At 38.9% G+C, this 22,522-nt stretch overlaps 1 protein-coding gene across 3 annotated transcripts; it reads right to left on the bottom strand.

Annotated features, from left to right (window-relative positions):
* Positions 1-213: 213 nt before the first annotated feature.
* nagpa (N-acetylglucosamine-1-phosphodiester alpha-N-acetylglucosaminidase) lies at positions 214-18,448 on the bottom strand. 3 transcript variants are annotated; one of them, XM_058648018.1, is made up of 13 exons: positions 18,275-18,448; positions 17,069-17,116; positions 14,897-15,093; positions 13,475-13,742; positions 9,418-9,557; positions 9,086-9,194; positions 8,675-8,803; positions 6,845-7,050; positions 6,682-6,729; positions 6,433-6,561; positions 6,222-6,350; positions 5,544-5,610; positions 214-2,687 (listed from the first exon to the last, which is right to left on the bottom strand). In XM_058648018.1, exons 1-13 carry the CDS (start codon positions 18,385-18,387, stop codon positions 2,426-2,428), a joined length of 1,845 nt encoding a protein of 614 aa, XP_058504001.1. In that variant the 5' UTR covers positions 18,388-18,448; the 3' UTR covers positions 214-2,425. The 3 variants fall into 3 exon arrangements, with proteins under 3 accessions (XP_058504001.1, XP_058504002.1, XP_058504003.1); XM_058648019.1 differs by lacking the exon at positions 17,069-17,116; XM_058648020.1 differs by lacking the exons at positions 17,069-17,116; positions 18,275-18,448 and having other exon boundaries at positions 14,908-15,053.
* Positions 18,449-22,522: the final 4,074 nt, after the last annotated feature.

Below are 22,522 nucleotides of genomic sequence, written 5' to 3'. Positions count from 1 at the left end.
TTGATGTACACTTACGTCAGTGACACAAAGTGACCACACGAGGCAGCAGAGGACCAGCAGCCTCGTTACACACCATCGTACCATGTTTGTTTGTTTGTGAACACAGTGTGACTGTGACATTCATCCAGTCACTCTTACATAACATCACTAATGTTTATGATCTGTGTGTGTCACACACACACACACACACACACACACACGTAAAGGAACAAGTAAAAGAAACCTGATGTTTTTCTTTATTTGTTGAAAGTGACAAAAACCTGCTTGATGATTTTTACAAAAGAAATGATGAGGAAAACATTTTTCCTGAAGTTTTCACCACGCTGCAGTTGTAGTTGTAAATGTATGTCATGGAATGTTTCCCTCACTCAAACATCTCAGCAACACGTCGACGGTTCAGACTTAAACGTACGATGTGTGCACAGAATTTCAATTTACAGTAAAAGTTCCAGAGTTTGTGTGGACGCAGGCGTACAAATGTTCTGACTACAAATGGAACGCGACATCAGTCGTGGTTCACGTGGCGCCACCTGTGGTTCATGGTGGTAACGGTTGTAGAATTGAATATCTTTTTCCAAGATAATGTTCACTTTCCATGTTTGACAGTTATTTAACAGACGCTGACGTCTGTGATTGGACGCTTGTTCCTCTGAAGTCCTGAGGTTCTACCGTAATGACAAGTATACGAGTGCACAGCTCTATTTCTCTGCTCTTAGGTAAACATCCATCTTATACCTCTTTATCCTCCACATGACGGTCACAGGGGGCGCTGTGCCACTCTCAGCTGACACATGGCGAGAGGCGGAGTCACACGACCACAGGACAGTCACACGACGACAGGACGGTCACACGACGACAGGACGGTCACACGACGACAGGACGGTCACACGATGGCGATAACGGTCACACGACGGCGATAACGGTCACACAACGACAGGACGGTCACAGACGGTCAAACGACGGCGGTACGGTCACACGACGATGGTACGGTCACAGACGGTCACACGTCGACAGTACGGTCACACGACGGCGATAACGGTCACACGACGACAGGGCGGTCACAGACGGTCACACGACGGCGGTACGGTCACACGACGATGGTACGGTCACAGACGGTCACACGACGGCGGTACGGTCACAGACGGTCACACGACGATGGTACGGTCACAAACGGTCACACGACGGCGGTACGGTCACACGACGATGGTACGGTCACAGACGGTCACACGACGGCGGTACGGTCACACGACGATGGTACGGTCACAGACGGTCACACGACGATGGTACGGTCACGCGACGGCGATGACAGTCACACGACGACAGGACGGTCACAGACGGTCACACGACGACAGGACGGTCACAGACGGTCACACGACGACAGGACGGTCACACGTCGACAGTACGGTCACACGACGGCGATAACGGTCACACGACGACAGGGCGGTCACAGACGGTCACACGACGACGAGGGCGGTCACACGACGGTCACACTTCAACAGGACGGGAACACGTGACCCTTGGAGTCCGGAACGACGACGTCAGAAAAACTAACCCTGAGACAAATGAAATCATTTGCGAATCTTATTAAGCTTTCTTATGCTTTCAAAAACTTTCCACTCGCAATGTTGTGAAGACGACAGAAGGGGGCGCTCAAAGTGAAGGCACCAAAAAATCCTCACGTACTAACGGTAGTGTTTTAATCCCTGTGATTTCAATCCCGCCAGATTACTAATCTGTTAAAAGAAGAAATTAATTATCAAACATAAACTTTGATTAAATAAAAGAAACATTTGTCGCAGCTGTGAATCTGAAACACCAACGGTTACTTTAAGATTAGCATGAGATGCTAGCTGCTACTAGCTGCCGAGTATGGCTTGTGCCTGTGACAGTGAATGTACTCTGGTTAGCATGGCTAGCATAGCTAGCATAGCTGTGTGATATTGTTAGCAGGCCACAGAACGACTGTAAAAGATAAGGAACAGCCATTGTTAGCAGCTAGTTAGAATTGCTAGCACAGTCACATGCTAGCAGCCCACACATTGACTGTGTAGCTACTGTAGCTTTAATGATTATTATGTTATGTTTTAAATCTGTCTGTAACAAATATCAACAACATTTCTGTTAAACCAAAGTTAGCTTCAGGTTAGCAAGAAATGCTAGCTGACAGTGTGTGTGTTCTTACTCTGCTACTCGCTCAAAGGTCAAAAGTCTCAGTCTCTGGTTAGCGTGGTTAGCCTAGCCGCAGTGTTTTGATCAGGATTATTTTCATATTACGCACGAGCGACGGATAAACATCGCGTTTGAGTTTGACTCTGAACGCGATGCAAGGTCCACACCCGGAGACGTTACCATGGTGATCCACTCTGGTCGAGCTCAGAAGACCCCGGACGACGGCGCCCTCTGCTGGACGTCTGAAAGTCTTCAGTCAGCTGATCACGGTGCCGGACGGAGACCAGACATCATCCTGCGAGTCTGAGTCGTCCAACGCAAAATCTCCTTTCCCAGAATCCCTGGCGTCGGCACGTGCGGCGGCAGCGTCGCCAATGTCGCTCAGTGGGACGTAGGAGTAATCTCGACGCTCGGGGAGGCGAGCGGCCGTCAGACGACGGCAGGCGTGGACGAAGTGAATGAGCAGACTGACGGACAACAGAGATGCCAACGTCACAGTGATGATGACCCACGAGCGCCTGAGAGAGAGGGGCGGAGCATTAGAGAGGTGTGAGTGATGATGTCACACCTGCAGTCAGAGTTTAATAATCCTCAACATGTGTCGTAGTAGTAGTTCACTTGTAGTCCAGCAGAGGGCACTGTGAGCCCTCTGAAGACACTAAATAACTTTTATTTATTTATTTTAATTATCTATCTATTATTTATCTAAAGACACGTTTACAAGGAAACGTCTATCTATTATTTATTATTTATCTAAAGACACGTTTACAAGGAAACTAAATAACTTTTATTTAGTTATTTTATTTATCTATTATTTATTATTTATCTAAAGACACGTTTACAAGCAAAACTAAATAATTTGTATTTATTTATTATTTATCTGAAGACATGTTTACAAGGAAACTAAATAACTTTTATTTATTTATTATTTATCTAAAGACACATTTACAAGGAAACTAAATAACCTTTATTTATTTATTATTTATCTAAAGACACGTTTACAAGGAAACTAAATAACTTTATTTATCTATTATTTATCTAAAGACACGTTTACAAGGAAACTAAATAACTTTTATTTATTTATTTTATTTATTTATTATTTATCTAAAGACCCCTTTACAAGGAAACTTAATAACTTTTATTTATTTATTTTATTTATCTATTATTTATCTAAAGACACATTTACAAGGAAACTAAATAACTTTATTTATTTATTTTATTTATCTAAAGACACGTTTACAAGGAAACTAAATAACTTTTATTTATTTATTATCTATCTAAAGACCCCTTTACAAGGAAACTTAATAACTTTTATTTATTTATTTTATTTATCTATTATTTATCTAAAGACACGTTTACAAGGAAACTAAATAACATTTATTTATTTATCTATTATTTATCTAAAGACACGTTTACAAGGAAACTAAATAATTTGTATTTATTTATTTATTATTTATCTGAAGACATGTTTACAAGGACACTAAATAACTTTTATTTATTTATTTTATTTATCTAAAGACACGTTTACAAGGAAACTAAATAACTTTTATTTATTTATTTTATTTATTTATTATTTATCTAAAGACCCCTTTACAAGGAAACTTAATAACTTTTATTTATTTATTTATTTTATTTATCTAAAGACACGTTTACAAGGACACTAAATAACATTTATTTATTTATTATTTATCTAAAGACACATTTACAAGGAAACTAAATAACTTTTATTTATTTATTATTTATCTAAAGACACATTTACAAGGAAACTTAATAACTTTTATTTATTTATTATTTATCTAAAGACACATTTACAAGGAAACTTAATAACTTAGTTATTTATTTATTATTTATCTAAAGACACGTTTACAAGGAAACTAAATAATTTGTATTTATTTATTTATTATTTATCTGAAGACATGTTTACAAGGAAACTTAATAACTTAGTTATTTATTTATTATTTATCTAAAGACACGTTTACAAGGACACTAAATAACATTTATTTATTTATTATTTATCTAAAGACACATTTACAAGGAAACTTAATAACTTAGTTATTTATTTATTATTTATCTAAAGACACGTTTACAAGGACACTAAATAACATTTATTTATTTATCTATTATTTATCTAAAGACACGTTTACAAGGAAACTAAATAATTTGTATTTATTTATTTATTATTTATCTGAAGACATGTTTACAAGGAAACTAAATAACTTTTATTTATTTATTATTTATCTAAAGACACATTTACAAGGAAACTAAATAACTTTTATTTATTTATTTATTATTTATCTAAAGACACATTTACAAGGAAACTAAATAACTTTTATTTATTTATTTATTTATTATTTATCTAAAGACACATTTACAAGGAAACTAAATAACTTTTATTTATTTATTATTTATCTAAGGACACGTTTACAAGGAAACTAAATAACTTTTATTTATTTATTATTTATCTAAAGACATGCTTACAAGGAAACTTAATTTGTATTTATTTATTTATTATTTATCTGAAGACATGTTTACAAGGAAACTAAATAACTTTTATTTATTTATTATTTATCTAAAGACACATTTACAAGGAAACTAAATAACTTTTATTTATTTATTTTATTTATTTATTATTTATCTAAAGACACGTTTACAAGGAAACTAAATAACTTTTATTTATTTATTTTATTTATTTATTATTTATCTAAAGACACGTTTACAAGGAAACTAAAAACCTTTAATTTATTCATTTATTATTTATCTAAAGACACGATTACAAGGAAACTTAATTTGTATTTATTTATTATTTATCTGAAGACATGTTTACAAGGAAACTAAATAATTTGTATTTATTATTTATCTGAAGACATGTTTACAAGGAAACTAAATAACTTTTATTTATTTATTATTTATCTAAAGACACATTTACAAGGAAACTAAATAACTTTTATTTATTTATTATTTATCTAAAGACACGTTTACAAGGAAACTAAAAACCTTTTATTTATTTTATTTATTTATTATTTATCTAAAGACACGTTTACAAGGAAACTAAATAATTTGTATTTATTATTTATCTGAAGACATGTTTACAAGGAAACTAAATAACTTTTATTTATTTATTATTTATCTAAAGACACATTTACAAGGAAACTAAATAACTTTTATTTATTTATTTTATTTATTTATTATTTATCTAAAGACACGTTTACAAGGAAACTAAATAACTTTTATTTATTTATTTATGATTTATCTAAAGACACGTTTACAAGGAAACTAAAAACCTTTTATTTATTTATTATTTATCTAAAGACACGTTTAACAAAATAACAAAATCTTTTTCAAAACGATAACTCAGTGAAAGTCACATGACTCACTCAGTCAGATAACGCTGCTCCTCTCGTCTCCACGTCCTGATGATGTGTCTGACCACACACTGTTCAGCTGTGAGGAGCAGGAGCAGGAGGAGGAGAAGAAAGAGGAAGAGGAGAAGAAAGGAGGAGGACAAGAAAGAGGAAGAGGAGAAAGGAGAAATACAAAAACACAGTCACTGTTTATCTGACATAAAAATAAAAGTCCTAATTTCACAGTAAAGGTCTAAATAGTGTGCGAGTCATGACCTGTGTTTGAAGACATAGAGCACCCCCCCCCCCACACACACACACACACACACACACACACACACAGAACATGTCAGAACAAGCCTGAGACATAAAGCAAAAATAAAAGTGATGTTTAAGTCTATGATAGCCACTCACTCTCTCACACCAAAGTCCAGAGAGAAAACCAGTGATTTTAGCTGCTGGTCCTCTGCGGCCTCGTGTGGTCACTTTGTGTCACTGAAGTAAGTCTAAATTAAATATTTTAAAAACCAAATTTTACATAATAAGACATTAGAACTTAGTGATGGAGGCAGCAGTGGATCAACAACTCCTGTGTGTGTGTGTGTGTGTGTGTGTGTGTGTGTCACTGACAGAAATTGTAAATAAATCCTCATGAAGGTGATGAGAGGGTTAAAAGAAGTGTGTGTGTGAGTGTTGTGTACATGTGTTTACCTCTGTGTAAGGTGTTGTTGACCTGTGGCAGCGTGGCGTTGCAGCTTCCCGTCTGCGGCTCACACAGACACTGGTCGTCACAGCGACACCGCTGTGCGCAGGACGCTCCGAAGAAACCCAGAGGACACTCTGTTCAACAGTGGAGGACATGTTTGACATAATGGCAGAAATAGGACCACATTTTTGACTCTTCTCCCAAACATGGCCCTACCTTCTTCACAGGCGTCGCCATGGAAACCAGGACGGCAGGAGCAGCGTCCGTGTACGGGCTCGCATGAGCCGCCGTTAGCACAGACGCAGGTCTGGTTACAGCCGTCGCCGTAGAAACCGGGGAGACATTCTTCAAAATAATGACGAGGTTTGATTTTTATATTCATCAACAACAACTACCGACATCCCATAAACACACCAGGAAACAGATCAAAGTCTTCAGGATTCATTATGATTATTGTTGTTTTACCTTGGCTGCAGTTCCTCCCTCGCCATCCTGCGTCACACAAACATCCATCTACACACACACACACACACACACACACACACACGTCATTAGTGGAGTCTGCACACAGGTTGTTTCTCTGGACTCACCGGAACCAGAACCAGGAGCAGGTCTATCACACACGTACCTGCGGTGCAGACACCGCGGTCGCCGCAGTCGGACTTCTGACACAGCAGAGCGTCGCAGGCGTCTCCCTGCCAGCCGTGCCGGCACACGCACCGTCCGTCCTCGCAGTCCCCGTGTCCACCGCAGTCCGGAGGCTGGCAGCGCCGTGGGTGGACACATAGGACGGTGGACACGCGCCTGCCACAGCGCCACCTGCTGTCTGGTATACTGCGAGACAAGGAGAGGGGGCGAGGAGACCTGAGGCTGCGTCCACACACACCTCAACACAGAAATCCTGCTGTGGACGTCATTCACCGTCACATCTAAGGGGAGTGTCCTCAACCCAGACTCCACCCCCATTTACGGGTGAACATTAAGCTTAATGAAAATTTCTGGCCCTAAATGATGCCATGATCGGCTCCACTCTACACGGTTTGGTGTGGTTTTCTATTACTGTAGCTCCTCCTCAAAGTGGGCGGAGTCATTACAGCACATTTTAGTGTCGGCTCAGCTGAACCTCGTCAGAGCAGTAAGTCAAGTAAGGTAAAGTAAAGTAATGTAAAGTAATGTAAAGTAATGTAAAGTAAAGTAAAGTAAAGTCAGGTCAGGTTAAGTCAAGTCAAGTCAGGTAAGATAAGGTAAGGTAAAGTAAAGTAAGGTAAGGTAAAGTAAGGTAAGGTAAGGTAAAGTAAAGTAAAGTAAGGTAAGGTAAGGTAAAGTAAAGTAAGATAAATTATGGTAAAGTAAAATAAGGTAAGGTAAAGTACAGTCAAGTCAAGTAAGGTGAGGTAAGTTAAGTAAGGTAAGGTAAGGTAAGGTAAGGTAAGGTAAAGTAAAGTAAGATAAATTATGGTAAAGTAAAATAAGGTAAGGTAAAGTACAGTCAAGTCAAGTAAGGTGAGGTAAGGTAAAGTAAGGTAAGGTAAGGTAAGGTAAAGTAAAGTAAAGTAAGATAAATTATGGTAAAGTAAAATAAGGTATGGTAAAGTACAGTCAAGTCAAGTAAGGTGAGGTAAGGTAAGGTAAAGTAAAGTAAGATAAATTATGGTAAAGTAAAATAAGGTAAGGTAAAGTACAGTCAAGTCAAGTAAGGTGAGGTAAGGTAAAGTAAGGTAAGGTAAGGTAAAGTAAAGTAAGATAAATTATGGTAAAGTAAAATAAGGTAAGGTAAAGTCCAGTCAAGTCAAGTCAAGTAAGGTGAGGTAAGGTAAAGTAAGGTAAGGTAAGGTAAGGTAAGGTAAGGTAAGGTAAGGTAAAGTAAAGTAAAGTAAAGTAAGATAAATTATGGTAAAGTAAAATAAGGTATGGTAAAGTACAGTCAAGTAAGGTGAGGTAAAGTAAGGTAAAGTAAAGTAAAGTAAGATAAATTATGGTAAAGTAAAATAAGGTAAGGTAAAGTACAGTCAAGTCAAGTAAGGTGAGGTAAGGTAAAGTAAGGTAAGGTAAGGTAAGGTAAAGTAAAGTAAAGTAAGATAAATTATGGTAAAGTAAAATAAGGTAAGGTAAAGTCCAGTCAAGTCAAGTCAAGTAAGGTGAGGTAAGGTAAAGTAAGGTAAGGTAAGGTAAGGTAAGGTAAAGTAAAGTAAGATAAATTATGGTAAAGTAAAATAAGGTATGGTAAAGTAGTCAAGTCAAGTCAAGTAAGGTGAGGTAAGGTAAAGTAAGGTAAGGTAAGGTAAGGTAAGGTAAAGTAAAGTAAAGTAAGATAAATTATGGTAAAGTAAAATAAGGTATGGTAAAGTACAGTCAAGTCAAGTCAAGTCGACAAATCACTGATGGATGCTGAGTGGAGGCGAGGCAGCACAGCATGATGTTTGTGGACAGTCATGGATGATGGGATGGATGAGCTCACCAGTGGTCAGAGGGGTAACCTGCCACAGAGCCGTTCATCACAAAGGTGGAAGAACCGCCTCCATCCAGGTTAACAGCGTTGATGACACCGTTCTTCTTCATGAAGTCGGCCACTTCCCACAGATTCATCCTGCACACGCACACACACACACAGACAGACACACACACACACAGACAGACAGACAGACAGACAGACACACACACACACACACACACACACACACACACACAGACACACACACAGACACATGTTGGTCTTAGTGTAAACATGCAGGTATGTTAGTCTGACTAAGACAAACTGGAGTTTAGTCGGACTAATTATTGTCTTATTTGAACTTAAACGTAAACACATGATGGTATTTATGTTGTGAAGTGATTTCCTCTTATATTAAACGTCTGTCTCTTGTCTTACCCTCTCACTCCAGTTTGTCCCTCACAGAGAAACAGGACCAGTTTGCCGTTGGCGTCGTGACCCACGGCCGACCTCGCCGACGCTACGTCCACAAACGTGCGTAACTGACCTGCGAGAAAACAACAGCGAGGTGTTTTTCACGATTAAAACATGATTTCCGATTGTTTAAGCTAGAAGCAAGAAAAATAAGCTGAAAATAATGCGGTAGTTGCAGCTCCCCCTGCAGGCGACGGAGATATCGCACATAATCAGCTTCTTTGGCAAACATGAAGCTCAGTATGAAGCTGATCCAGTTTTCTGACTGGAGCAGCACGTGGACGTCGGGGACTCACCGGACTCCTGTGTCTTGTCACACTCGCTCTTCAGGCTCTGGTTAATGTAAACCTCGCCGTTCCTCAGTAGCCACACCACGCCACTGACCAGCTGGACGAACGGGTTGGACTGATCCATGACCTCGTCCTCTGACAGATATCTGCAGGGACAGACAGGAGACAAAGAGACCAGACTCATCCTGACATTTTCTGTCTTTATCTCTAGAGTTGCACGATACCCACGGTGCCAAATCGTAACGGTTCCCACAATACTAGAAATTCTACACGACGGTACTACCGTGGATTACTAGATTCCGCTACATAGCCTCCCGTCTGTTAGCTGATTGGCTGTTTGTGTGTTTCTCCATGAAGACAGCTCCGCTTCAAAACAAACAACAAGCTAAAGTTCTGTCTGGCCCAGACGTGAGCACAGCTTACAGTTACAAACACGAGACAACACACTCACCATGGCAGCGGCGGCGGCGGCGGCGGCGTCAGTGGCACCGCTAACTTTGCTCAAAAAACTGAACTCCAAAAGACACATTTGGAACTATTTTGGCTTTAAACGAGGCACAGACGGTAAAGCGATGGCCGTCCACTGTGCAGGCGCTGCCACCAAGCTATAGGAGCCAAAGGAGGGAACACATCCACCCTCACAACACACCTGCAGTGTCGTCACACACATTTATATGTCGAACACCAGGTTAGTATTGGCTAATATTAGGCTATATGCTCCGTGTACAGGCTGAGGAATGAAGAGTTAAAGGATGTTTAAATGCATCAAAATACACTATGGAGGCTGAATATAGGAATTTTGAATAATAAATCCACAGTGGAAGAAATTAAAAATGAAATTGGTGAATGTATAAATGATAATAAGGACGACCAAGTCGACCCAACTATTCTTTGGGACACAAACAAAGCAGTTATGAGAGGGAAGCTAATATCACGGACAGCTCACCTAAGGAAAATATGGAGATCAAAATATGATCAATTAGAGGAGGAATCGGAAACCTAGAGAAACAACAACCCACCATCTGACAGGCACTTTTAAACTGTACAGAGGGACACGACAAGGTTGTTGTGCTAGTCCTGCCCTCTTCACAATTTTCATAGAGCCACTTGCTCAACTAATCAGACAAGAAGATAAGTTGACAGGAATCACGATGGCAGGAGATGAACACAAAATAGGATTATTTGCTGACGATATAATTACCTTTCTTCAAGATCCAAACACTACGTTTTGTTTTTTTTTTGGATACTTTATTAATCACCTTAGGGAAATTATTCTCAGTCTCAGAGCGACTGATATTCTCTGCATTTGACCCATCCTAGAATTAGGAGCAGTGGGCTGCCACACTGAGTAGCGCCCGGGGAGCATTGGGAGTTGGGTACCTTGCTCAGGGTACCTTCCGGTTACAAGTCAAGTTCCCTTTCCACTTGGCCACGGGCTGTTTACCATATTATTAAAGATAATGGAAGAATATGGATTGATGTCGGGTTACAAATTGAATATGTCAAAAACTCAGGTTTTATCCTTTAATTACAAGCCAAATAAAGACATCAGGAAGAGATATCATTTAAATTGGAATTCTAAGTCAATAATATACCGAGGAGTGATAATAACTCAGGATTATGACAGAATTTACGAGACAAATTACAGGCTAATCAACGATAAAATTCAAAAAGATGTAGCAAAGTGGTCATTGTTAGTGATGGATTTCAGCTCAAGAATTGAGGTGATCAAGATGAATCTCTTACCCAGGTTGTTGTACCTTTTTTTTAAGTACCAGATTCACAATTCTCAGCATGGGACAAGCTAATATCCAGGTTTATCTGGGCGGGTGCCAGGCCTAGGATACGATTCAAGACCCTTCAACTTGATGTATCTGTTCAAGATTCTATACCTTGCGGCTAAGAAAGCCATTACAAGAAGTTGGCTGAAAACTGAACCACCTGGACTGAGCTACTGGCTAGATATTGTTGAAGAAACAGCCTACGGATAAAATCAGAGTTATGTACTGCGAGATGGACAAAATGGCATCTTTATGCAAGATAGTAGTGTCTTCCCCCTGTATTTGTGTTTTGTTCTTGTTTTATTTTAAAATCAGGGATTTTAGCTGCGGGGACACAGGAGCTGCTGGTCCTCTGCTTCCTCGTGTGGTCACTTTGTGTCACTGACATCAATCTGAACAAAGAACTCCAAATGCCAAATTTGACAAAATATAACATTAGAACTTAGTGATGGAGGCAGCAGTGGATCAAATACTCCTGTGTGTGTGACGTTAAAATCACTGATTTTCTCTATGGACTTTGGTGTGGGAGAGTGAGTGGTTTACAGACTTCAGTTTCCTCTTTTATCTGAAGAGTGAGATAGATATCGTAGACTTAAACTGATGTAGATTTTACTACATAAATGTAAATATTTTCTACTTTCTGACATTTTTAGATTCTTAAATGTGAATATTTTCTACTTTTTGACGTTTTTAGATTCTTAAATGTGAATATTTTCTACTTTCTGTCATTTTTCAGCTTCTTAAATGTGAATATTTTCTACTTTCTGTCATTTTTCAGCTTTTTAAATGTGAATATTTTCTACTTTCTGTCATTTTTCAGCTTTTTAAATGTGAATATTTTCTACTTTCTGACGTTTTTCAGCTTCTTAAATGTGAATATTTTCTACTTTCTGACGTTTTTCAGCTTCTTAAATGTGAATATTTTCTACTTTCTGTCATTTTTCAGCTTCTTAAATGTGAATATTTTCTACTTTGTCATTTTTCAGCTTTTTAAATGTGAATGTTTTCTACTTTCTGTCCATTTCAGCTTCTTAAATGTGAATATTTTCTACTTTCTGTCATTTTTCAGCTTCTTAAATGTGAATATTTTCTACTTTCTGTCATTTTTCAGCTTCTTAAATGTGAATATTTTCTACGTTCTGTCATTTTTAAGCTTCTTAAATGTGAATATTTTCTACTTTCTGTCATTTTTCAGCTTCTTAAATGTGAATATTTTCTACTTTCTGACGTTTTTCAGCTTCTTAAATGTGAATATTTTCTACTTTCTGACGTTTTTCAGCTTCTTAAATGTGAATATTTTCTACTTTCTGTCATTTTTCAGCTTCTTAAATGTGAATATTTTCTACTTTGTCATTTTTCAGCTTTTTAAATGTGAATGTTTTCTACTTTCTGTCCATTTCAGCTTCTTAAATGTGAATATTTTCTACTTTCTGTCATTTTTCAGCTTTTTAAATGTGAATGTTTTCTACTTTCTGTCCATTTCAGCTTCTTAAATGTGAATATTTTCTACTTTCTGTCATTTTTCAGCTTCTTAAATGTGAATATTTTCTACTTTCTGTCATTTTTAAGCTTCTTAAATGTGAATATTTTCTACTTTCTGTCATTTTTCAGCTTCTTAAATGTGAATATTTTCTACGTTCTGTCATTTTTAAGCTTCTTAAATGTGAATATTTTCTACTTTCTTTCATTTTTCAGCTTCTTAAATGTGAATATTTTCTACTTTCTGACGTTTTTCAGCTTCTTAAATGTGAATATTTTCTACTTTCTGACGTTTTTCAGCTTCTTAAATGTGAATATTTTCTACTTTCTGACGTTTTTCAGCTTCTTAAATGTGAATATTTTCTACTTTCTGTCATTTTTCAGCTTCTTAAATGTGAATATTTTCTACTTTGTCATTTTTCAGCTTTTTAAATGTGAATGTTTTCTACTTTCTGTCCATTTCAGCTTCTTAAATGTGAATATTTTCTACTTTGTCATTTTTCAGCTTCTTAAATGTGAATATTTTCTACTTTCTGTCATTTTTAAGCTTCTTAAATGTGAATATTTTCTACTTTCTGTCATTTTTCAGCTTCTTAAATGTGAATATTTTGTACTTTCTGTCATTTTTCAGCTTCTTAAATGTGAATATTTTCTACTTTCTGTCATTTTTCAGCTTCTTAAATGTGAATATTTTCTACTTTCTGTCATTTTTCAGCATCTTAAATGTGAATATTTTCTAGTCTCACTTTGTATAAATGAAGTCTTGAACAGAGTTGTGTCGGCTCCAAACTCAAATCTCTTACCCGAACACCAGCGTGCCGTCCCTCCTGATTCCAAACTGGACGTTCTGGACGCCACCGCTCTCCTTCACCATCCTGCCGTCACTCACCACGTTGCCCAGACACTCGCCCGTGTCCGTGTGGAAGAAGCCGGCGTTCTGCGCAAACAGACAGCCCGCCGCCTTGGCCATCTCCTCCACCGTTGCCCTCTGGTTCATCCCACAGCCGCCCGGCCCGCCCGGCTCCAGCACCGACACCGTCCTCAGCGGGTCGAGGACAACCGTCATGTGACCTGTGGACGGAGACACAGAGTCGCTGCTTCAGGGACAGAAGCAATGTCTGATAACGAGACTGACAAATGTTTTAAACAAATGCATTAACCACCTCATTATAACAGTGTTTACTGAAACTTTAACATCATATTTATAGTCATCAGTTAATTAATTTCTTCAGACAGTTTAACATATTAAAATGCAAAACAGACAGACATTTGAGAATTACACGGACTTTTCCTTGTGTAAACTGAAGTCTGTAAACCACTCACTCCGCCACACCAAAGTCCATAGAAAATAATCAGTGATTTTAACCACACCCACACACGCACGCACACACACACACACACACACACTATCACCAGTTACGCATTACAGAAATTCCACTATAATTCACTTCTTTTAGAGGAATTACGCCTGCGGTCCTTCATGTGCACAAACCAGTGCCGCCCTTGCTTCAAATCAGCCAATGAGAAGCGCTCTGGGTCCCTGAACATTCACATACAACTACACCATGAGTCTACAGAGGAAACTGCGTTCATCAAATGAAAACGTTGAATTTATTATTAACTTGTGCTGCAAGACATTTTTGACACAGGACAAAATAAAATCTTATAGTCCTCCCCTGCACAGCAGCGCCCTCTGGTGGGGCAGGGCCTCAAAGACACCGCTGTGTGGGAGAGTGAGTGGTTAACAAACTTCAGTTTCCTGTCTGACAGTGAGATAAAGACATGAACACGTTTTATTCTCTATTAAATCTCTCTTTTATTCGACCGTTTCCAGTTGCAGCCATGTTTTCACCGAGCTTGCCTCTGCCCAAGAAGTGAAATGAACACATGAAACACGATGACTGTGTTAAACCACCTCACATGACCTGACAAAGCAAAACCCCCTGAACTCCTGAACCTTTATTTTTATCTCGTCTTTTCAGTCTAATGCTGATGATAAAGGTTTCAGAGTTCAGTGACTTCAATGTCTGTCAACCAGGTTATAACTTTATATTAATTATTAACATCAACAGGTTCATCAAAGACTGAGGTGCAAACAGGATTATTAACCTCTTGAAGTTCTATATAAAAATAAAAAGTAAATAATTCAGGGATGCACTTTAGGATGAGACCAACAAACGGATCAACGACACAGGTCAAAGGTCATCAGGAGAGGTTTTACTGACCGCCGACGTACTTGGAGCTCGGAACATCGGTCACAAACATCATGGACTCGGCGACAGGAAGTCCACTGTGGCGACTGGACGGCCAGCTCTCGTGGCTGCCGTTGCCGTGAGCGACGGGCTGACAGTCCCTGACATGACGGTGAGAGTGGGAGGAGCTGTGGGCGTACGGCAGCAGAACGTCCTTGTACATGGAATCACTGAAGAGAGGGAAAATTGAAACAAGGTCAACGACCAAAAAAAACCTCTGTGTGTCTGTGTAAATATCTATGTGTATATGTATGTACATATATATATATATGTATATACACACACACATACATATTGTACATATATATGTATATATATATACATATACATATACAGGTATATACACATATAGGACGGGTCATCAAAAAGGCTTTGACATGAGCTAAAGTTAGCCAAACCACTACCTATGAGGTAACCTAGCACAAGCTGATGTTAGCCAAACTATCACCTGTAAGTTAACCTAGTATGAGCTAAAGTTAGCCAAACCATCACCTGTAAGTTCACCTAGTATGAGTTAAAGTTAGCCAAACCATCACCTGTAAGTTCACCTAGTATGAGCTAAAGTTAGCCAAACCATCACCTGGAAGTTCACCAAACTATCAGCAGTAAGGTAACCTAGCACAAGCTAAATTTAGCCAAACCATCACCTGTAAGGTAACCTAGCATGAGTTAAAGTTAGCCAAACTATCACCTGTAAGGTAACCTAGCATGAGTTAAAGTAAGCCAAACTACCACCTGTAAGGTAACCTAGCATGAGTTAAAGTTAGCCAAACTACCACCTGTAAGGTAACCTAGCAAAAGTTAAAGTTAGCCAAACTATCACCTGTAAGGTAACCTAGCATGAGTTAAAGTTAGCCAAACTATCACCTGTAAGGTAACCTAGCATTAGTTAAAGTAAGCCAAACTACCACCTGTAAGGTAACCTAGCATGAGTTAAAGTTAGCCAAACTACCACCTGTAAGGTAACCTAGCAAAAGTTAAAGTTAGCCAAACTATCACCTGTAAGGTAACCTAGCATGAGTTAAAGTTAGCCAAACTATCACCTGTAAGCTAACTAGGGCTGCCACGACTAGTCAACTAGTCACAATTACGTCGACTATCAAATTCGTCGGTGACAAATTCAATAATCAACTTAATTGTTTATTTTTTGAAGCTTTGTGTTTCTCTGTAAACTGCCGCTGCACCTTCCACTGTCTTGTCTGTCTTTCTGTCCTTGACACACTTGCACAGTAGTTGTAATCGGGGTCAGTATCATGGCTAGCCGGCAACGGAGCTCAAAAGTTTGGGAGCATTTTACCAAAATAAAAGAGAATAATGTTTTTAACTGTACAGCCACCTTGGGTTTCGTGAAAGGCGCTTTATAAATCTAAGTTGTTATTATCATCATCATCATCATCATCATTATTATTATATATATACTATATATGTGCAATGCAAAATCTGCAAGGCAGAACTTGCCTTCCATGGCAGTACGACAGCGAGGCACGAGCATCTGACGAAGAGTCTCTGTAAGCTAATTGGCTAGTTAGCTGGTAAAATGAACGTTAACAGTGAGCTACTTACTTATAGCTGTAAACATTAATATTAACAATGACGATTTCATTAGCCTTAGCACACATATGGTATGTGTTTGCTGTAACGTCACGTTTGAATAGGAAATGTGATAACGCTAATGTTTTATAATACTTATATTCGTAATGCATAGTTTTTGGTTCCATTTCACAATGCACTAAACATTTACAGCAAAAAAATGTTAAAGGCCAGAGTTGTGCCTTCTTTTTATTTTATTTATCACATTAAAAATGTCAGAAATGCTGCTACAAATGCAAAGTTCATTAAAAGCTGAATGAAATATCAGCTTAATTGTATTTATTTTAAGTTAGCACATACCTTAAACACTTCAAGCTGGAAGCTAATGATGGTTCAATAAGTGCAGCTGCATGCTGGTGCGATAAGCTGCAATTTAAGTATGATCCCATTAGTCGACTCATCGCAAAAATAATCAGTGACTAGTCGATTATTGAAATAATCGTTTGTGGCAGCCCTAAAGGTAACCTAGCGTGAGCTAAAGTTAGCCAAACTACCACCTGTGAGGTGAGCTCACATGAGCTCAAGTAAGCTAAGCTAACATGACAGTGAACTTACCCCCAACTGTGACTTCCTGTCCTGAACATGAACGTCTGACGTGGTTTTCTTATACAAACAAACAAACACTTTGTAAACAACCACATTTCCTGGTTTTAATGACGTCATAATTCATCTTTTACAAATGTCTTCATTTACATTCAAACTGATAGTTTGTATGTTCGATACAACACCGCCCTCTTGTGGACACACACACTTGTTATGAACCCAAATGTTTTTAATGACCGTTTTTCGGATGAAATCATTGACGTCAATTCAATCACTGCTCTGAAAATGACTGGCAGCCAGTGAGTTAGTGTGTGTGTGTGTGTGTGTGTGTACACACACACACACACACACACACACACACACGGTGCTGTGACACTGAACCGGCGATACAAGCACTGATGCTCACACAACGATGGGACTTACACGTTTTTATTCACCATACACACAGAGCCGTAATACTTTTCATTGGATAATGTGATTCCGATAGGTGCAGTTGATTTTAAAGTTGCCGTTTTATTTATTTACTTAGTTTTTTTTTTTTTTTTTTTTGACCAGAGCACCAGAGCACCCACGGGATCGGTGCCCAGTGGTGTAGTGGTCCCTGGAGAAGTGGGTATACTCTCAGTTTTCACTTCTTTTTTTTAAAGTAGTCCAGAAAAAAGCCCTGTTTTAGAAACAGTGACACGTAAGACTACTCTATAAAACACACAAATCATTCTCTTCCAAACATCAAAACCAATCAGGTAAACTTGTGTACAAGTTCTACAACTTTGAACATAAATACTGATGATTTCCACCTTGGAGGCTGATATTTCCTCTTCATAGATTGTATGCTGAACGCATCAGGAGTTGCTCGCGCTCAGTGACTAACATTCCTCGTGGCCACGCGTTATTAATTCGTGGCCACAGAATTGTTTTTTTCCACCATCTCTAACGTGTGTTTTCGGAGTGGGCGTGGTCAGGTGTCATTAAAACCGAACTATTTTAACTATTTCATTGTGGCTCGACCAGAACAACAGGAATATTAGCATGTTCGATAGAACTCACGTTCACTGTGACACATCTAACACAAAAGCACGTGTTAAAAATGAGCAGAAACAAACTTTGAATCAACTCTGGAAAACTTTGACGACAGTTTAAAAGAAAAAGAGGAAACTAAAGCGTGGACTCGTGTCAGACTCAGAGAGCAGCGGTTAGCGGCGGTTAGCGGGGTCTCACCGGGGGTCCGTGGAGCCGCAGGCCTGGACACAGAAGCACAACAGCGGCAGCAGCAGTGACAGCGGCGGCGGTGGCGGCGACACGCGCGGGCATAGACTCCAGACTGCTGCCATGTGCGGAGGGATACACCGAGCACCGAGCCTGAGCGCCGAGCCTGAGCGCCGAGCCTGAGCGCCGAGCCTGAGCGCCGAGCCTGAGCGCCGAGCCTGAGCGCCGAGCCTGAGCGCCGAGCCTGAGCGCCGAGCCTGAGCGCCGAGCCTGAGCGCCGAGCCTGAGCGCCGAGCCTGAGCGCCGAGCCTGAGCGCCGAGCCTGAGCGCCGAGCCTGAGCGCCGAGCCTGAGCGCCGAGCTGAGCACGTCCGACTTCCTGTCGCAGCTTCCCGCTCCGTCAGCGCGCACACCCGACACAGACAACTTCCGACCATTTTACAAAATAAAACTCGCTGTGTAGGGAAAACTGAGGTCTCTACGGTGGAGTGTTAGGACCAAAGTGACGAGAAAAACATGTAATATTACGAGAAAAAAAGTCATAATATTACGAGAAGAAAATAAATTCTACGAGAATAAAGTTGTAATATTAAAAAAAGTCATAATATTATGAGAATAAAGTAAATTCTACGAGAATAAAGTTGTAATATTAAAAAAAAGTCATAATATTACGAGAAGAAAGTCGTAATATTAAAAAGAAGTCATAATATTATGAGAATAAAGTAAATTCTACGAGAATAAAGTCGTAATATTAAAAAAAGTCATAATATTATGAGAATAAAGTAAATTCTACGAGAATAAAGTCGTAATATTAAAAAAAGTCATAATATTATGAGAATAAAGTCAATTCTACGAGAATAAAGTTGTAATATTAAAAAAAAGTCATAATATTACGAGAAGAAAGTCGTAATATTAAAAAAAGTCATAATATTATGAGAATAAAGTAAATTCTACGAGAATAAAGTCGTAATATTAAAAAAGTCATAATATTACGAGAAGAAAGTCGTAATTCTACAAGAATAAAGTAGTAAAAAAGTCGTAATTCTACAAGAATAAAGTAGTAATATTAAAAAAAGTCATAATTGGCGTTTTAGGACTTGCTGGCGTTTTAGGACTTGCTGGTGATTTAGGAATGTGTCACAGTGTTTGTGAATATGCAGCTCGTTTCTCCTCCTGCATGTGTTTTGGGTCGTTGCAGTGCGTTGGCCCCTGTTGGCCACCGCAGATCCTTCATCTTTTGGCAAATCAGCATCACATTGTCATAAGTATCAGGACTTTAAAAAGTAAATGCAAGAAAATGCATCTTTTCCGTAGAAAGAACCAGGCGAACTTGGAGGAAATGGCTTTTGTGGTTTCTCTTGTTTATCATATGAATCCATATACCATAAGGCATTGGGGTCTCTCCAGGTGTACTGCCGTGCTCACCAGACCTCTACTCCTTCTGGATCCAAAATCTTAATTATCAGTTGGATTGTTTCTTGAGAAACCACAAAATTCTATTCAATTCAATTCAATTTTATTTGTATAGCGCCAAATCATAACATACATGATCTCAGGTCTGTACATAGACAACATGAAGGAGAGCAGAGAAACACAACAGTTCACACAATGAGCAAACACTAGGCATCAGTGGAGAGAAAAAACTCCCTCTTAACAGAAGAAGAAATCTCTGACAGAACCAGACTCACACATGTGCAGCATCTGCCTCGACCGGTCGGGGTGAAAGGAAAATGGGGGACAGAAGAGGGGGGGGGACAGAAAGGGGGGAGAGAAAGGACAAGAGACTGAAGAGAGAGAGAGACCAGGAGCAGATACACAACAACTGTATCATGTTACAAGTTTCTACAGTTAATGATATCGACTTTTAATTATAGCACAATAATAATGGTGATGATATGTATGATATGGATAGCCTCGAAAACTGGATCTGGATCCTGCAACCTGCAAGATGAGGATACAGAGAGAGAGAGAGAGAGGGAAGGAAGGACACAAACTAGGGAGAGAAAGAGACAAGGTTAATGACATATAAAAAGTCATATTCATATCCTGAGTGTGAGAGAGTGAATGTGCGTGCACCACAGGAAAATCCCCCAGCAGTCTAGGTCTATAGCAGCATAACTAAGAGCTGGTCCAGGTTTCCCTGAACCAGCTCTAACTACAAGCTTTATCAAAAAGGAAAGTTTGAAGTCTAACTTTAAATACAGAGAGAGGCTCCGCCTCCCAAACATGTCATTATGTGTGAATCAAATGACATTTCCTGGTCAAAAGTAACTCCAAGGTTCCTCACAGTGGAACTGGAAGCCATGGTGATGTCATCTAAAGTGACAATGTGATCAGAAAGTTTTTCTCTGAGGTGTTTAGGGCCGAGTATAAAAGTTTAAAAGTAGAAAGTTACAGGTCATCCAGGACTTAATGTCTCTGAGACATTCCTGGAGTTGAACAACCTGATTTATTTCATCCGGCCTCATTGATAAATATAGCTGTGTGTCATCTGCATAACAATGAAAGTGTATGTTGTGTTTCCTAATAATGTTCCCTAGAGGAAGCATATATAAGGTAAAAAGTATAGGCCCAAGCACTGAGCCTTGTGGAACTCCACAATTAACTTTAGTTTGTAGTGAGGCTTTATCATTAACATGAACAAACTGGAATCTATCAGATAAGTATGATTTAAACCAGCAGAGGGCAGCACCTGTGATACCAAGAGTCTGCTCCAATCTCTGCAGTAGAATATTATGATCAATGGTGTCAAATGCAGCACTAAGATCTAACAGGACAAGTAAAGAAACTAGACCATTATCTGAAGCCAAGAGAAGATCATTACTAACTTTAACTAGTGCTGTTTCTGTGCTATGGTTTAATCTAAAACCTGACTGAAAATCTTCAAACAGGCCATTAATGCGAAAATATTCACATCATTGATTAGCAACTGCCTTTTCTAAGATTTTAGAAACAAAGGGAAGATTAGATATAGGTCGGTAATTAGCTAAAATATCTGGGTCAAGGGTCGCTTTTTTGAGAAGGGGTTTAATAACTGCTATTTTAAATGTTTGGGGCACATATCCAGTTAATAAAGATAGATTAATTTGAGTTAATATAGAGCTGTTAATTAAAGGAAACACATCTTTAAACAATTTGGTGGGGATAGGATCTAACTGACAGGTTGATGGCTTAGATGATGAAACTAATGATGTTAACTCAGGGAGATCTATAGGGGAGAAACTGTCTAACTGTGCACCTGGTGCTTCTAAAGCTCTTGTGCTAAAAGATGAGTCAGTCCCAATATGAGGGAGGAGATGATCCATTTTTTCTCTAATTGATGTTATTTTATCAGCTTCAGTGGAGATGTGGCTCTGTGTCAGCCTGGCTACAGTGCTGAAAACAAACCTATGATTATTCCCTTATAGGGCTTTTTTGTAAGCTACAAAACCATCTTTCCAGGCAGTATAAAATTCCTCTAGGTTATTGGAACGCCATTTTCTTTCTAATCTACGTAACGTCTGTTTAAGAGCACGAGTATTGGAGTTAAACCATGGTGCTCGTCTCATCTGATTCACCACTTTCTTTTTCAGAGGGGCAACACAATCTAATGTAGTACGCAGTGAGGCTGCTGTACTATCAACAAGGTTATCTATGAGGGCGGGAGTAAAATCACAAAAGGTACCTTCACATGTACTGACATATGGCACCGAGTTAAATAAAGGTTGCACTGTCTCTTTGAATGTATTCATATTATTATCAGACAGTATTTCAGGAGAGGAGAGGGTTTTGAGGAACTATGTTTAAGTTATCAATATCAATACCATAAGTTAAAACAAGGTCGAGGGTGTGATTAAGGCAATGAGTTGGTTTATTAACGTGTTGAATAAAACCTATTGATTCCAACAGCGAGTTAAATGCGCAGCTAAGACTATCACGGTCAACATCTACATGGATGTTGAAATCCCCTACAATTATGATTTGATCTGTCTTAAGCACTAACTCAGATAAGAACTCAGAGAACTCTGATAGGAACTCTGAATAAGGTGCAGGTGGACGATAAACTGTGACTATCATAATTGGTTTCTGTGATTTCCAACTAGGATGAGATAGATTAAGAATACCCCTCTGAATGACCGCTGATGCATCCACCGATAACCGTTCCCGCTATTTCCCGCTCCACAGAAGCAGCCATTTCCTCCATGTCTGCCTGGTTCTTTCTGTGGAAAAGATGCGTTTTCTTGCTCTCTTCCAAAACAGGTTAGAATATTACGACTTTATT

The sequence above is a fragment of the Solea solea genome, chromosome 13, assembly GCF_958295425.1.
Source record: "Solea solea chromosome 13, fSolSol10.1, whole genome shotgun sequence".
Classification (NCBI taxonomy): domain Eukaryota; kingdom Metazoa; phylum Chordata; class Actinopteri; order Pleuronectiformes; family Soleidae; genus Solea; species Solea solea.
Note: the sequence above shows the minus strand (reverse complement) of the source record. Positions and strands in the feature narration are given on the sequence as shown.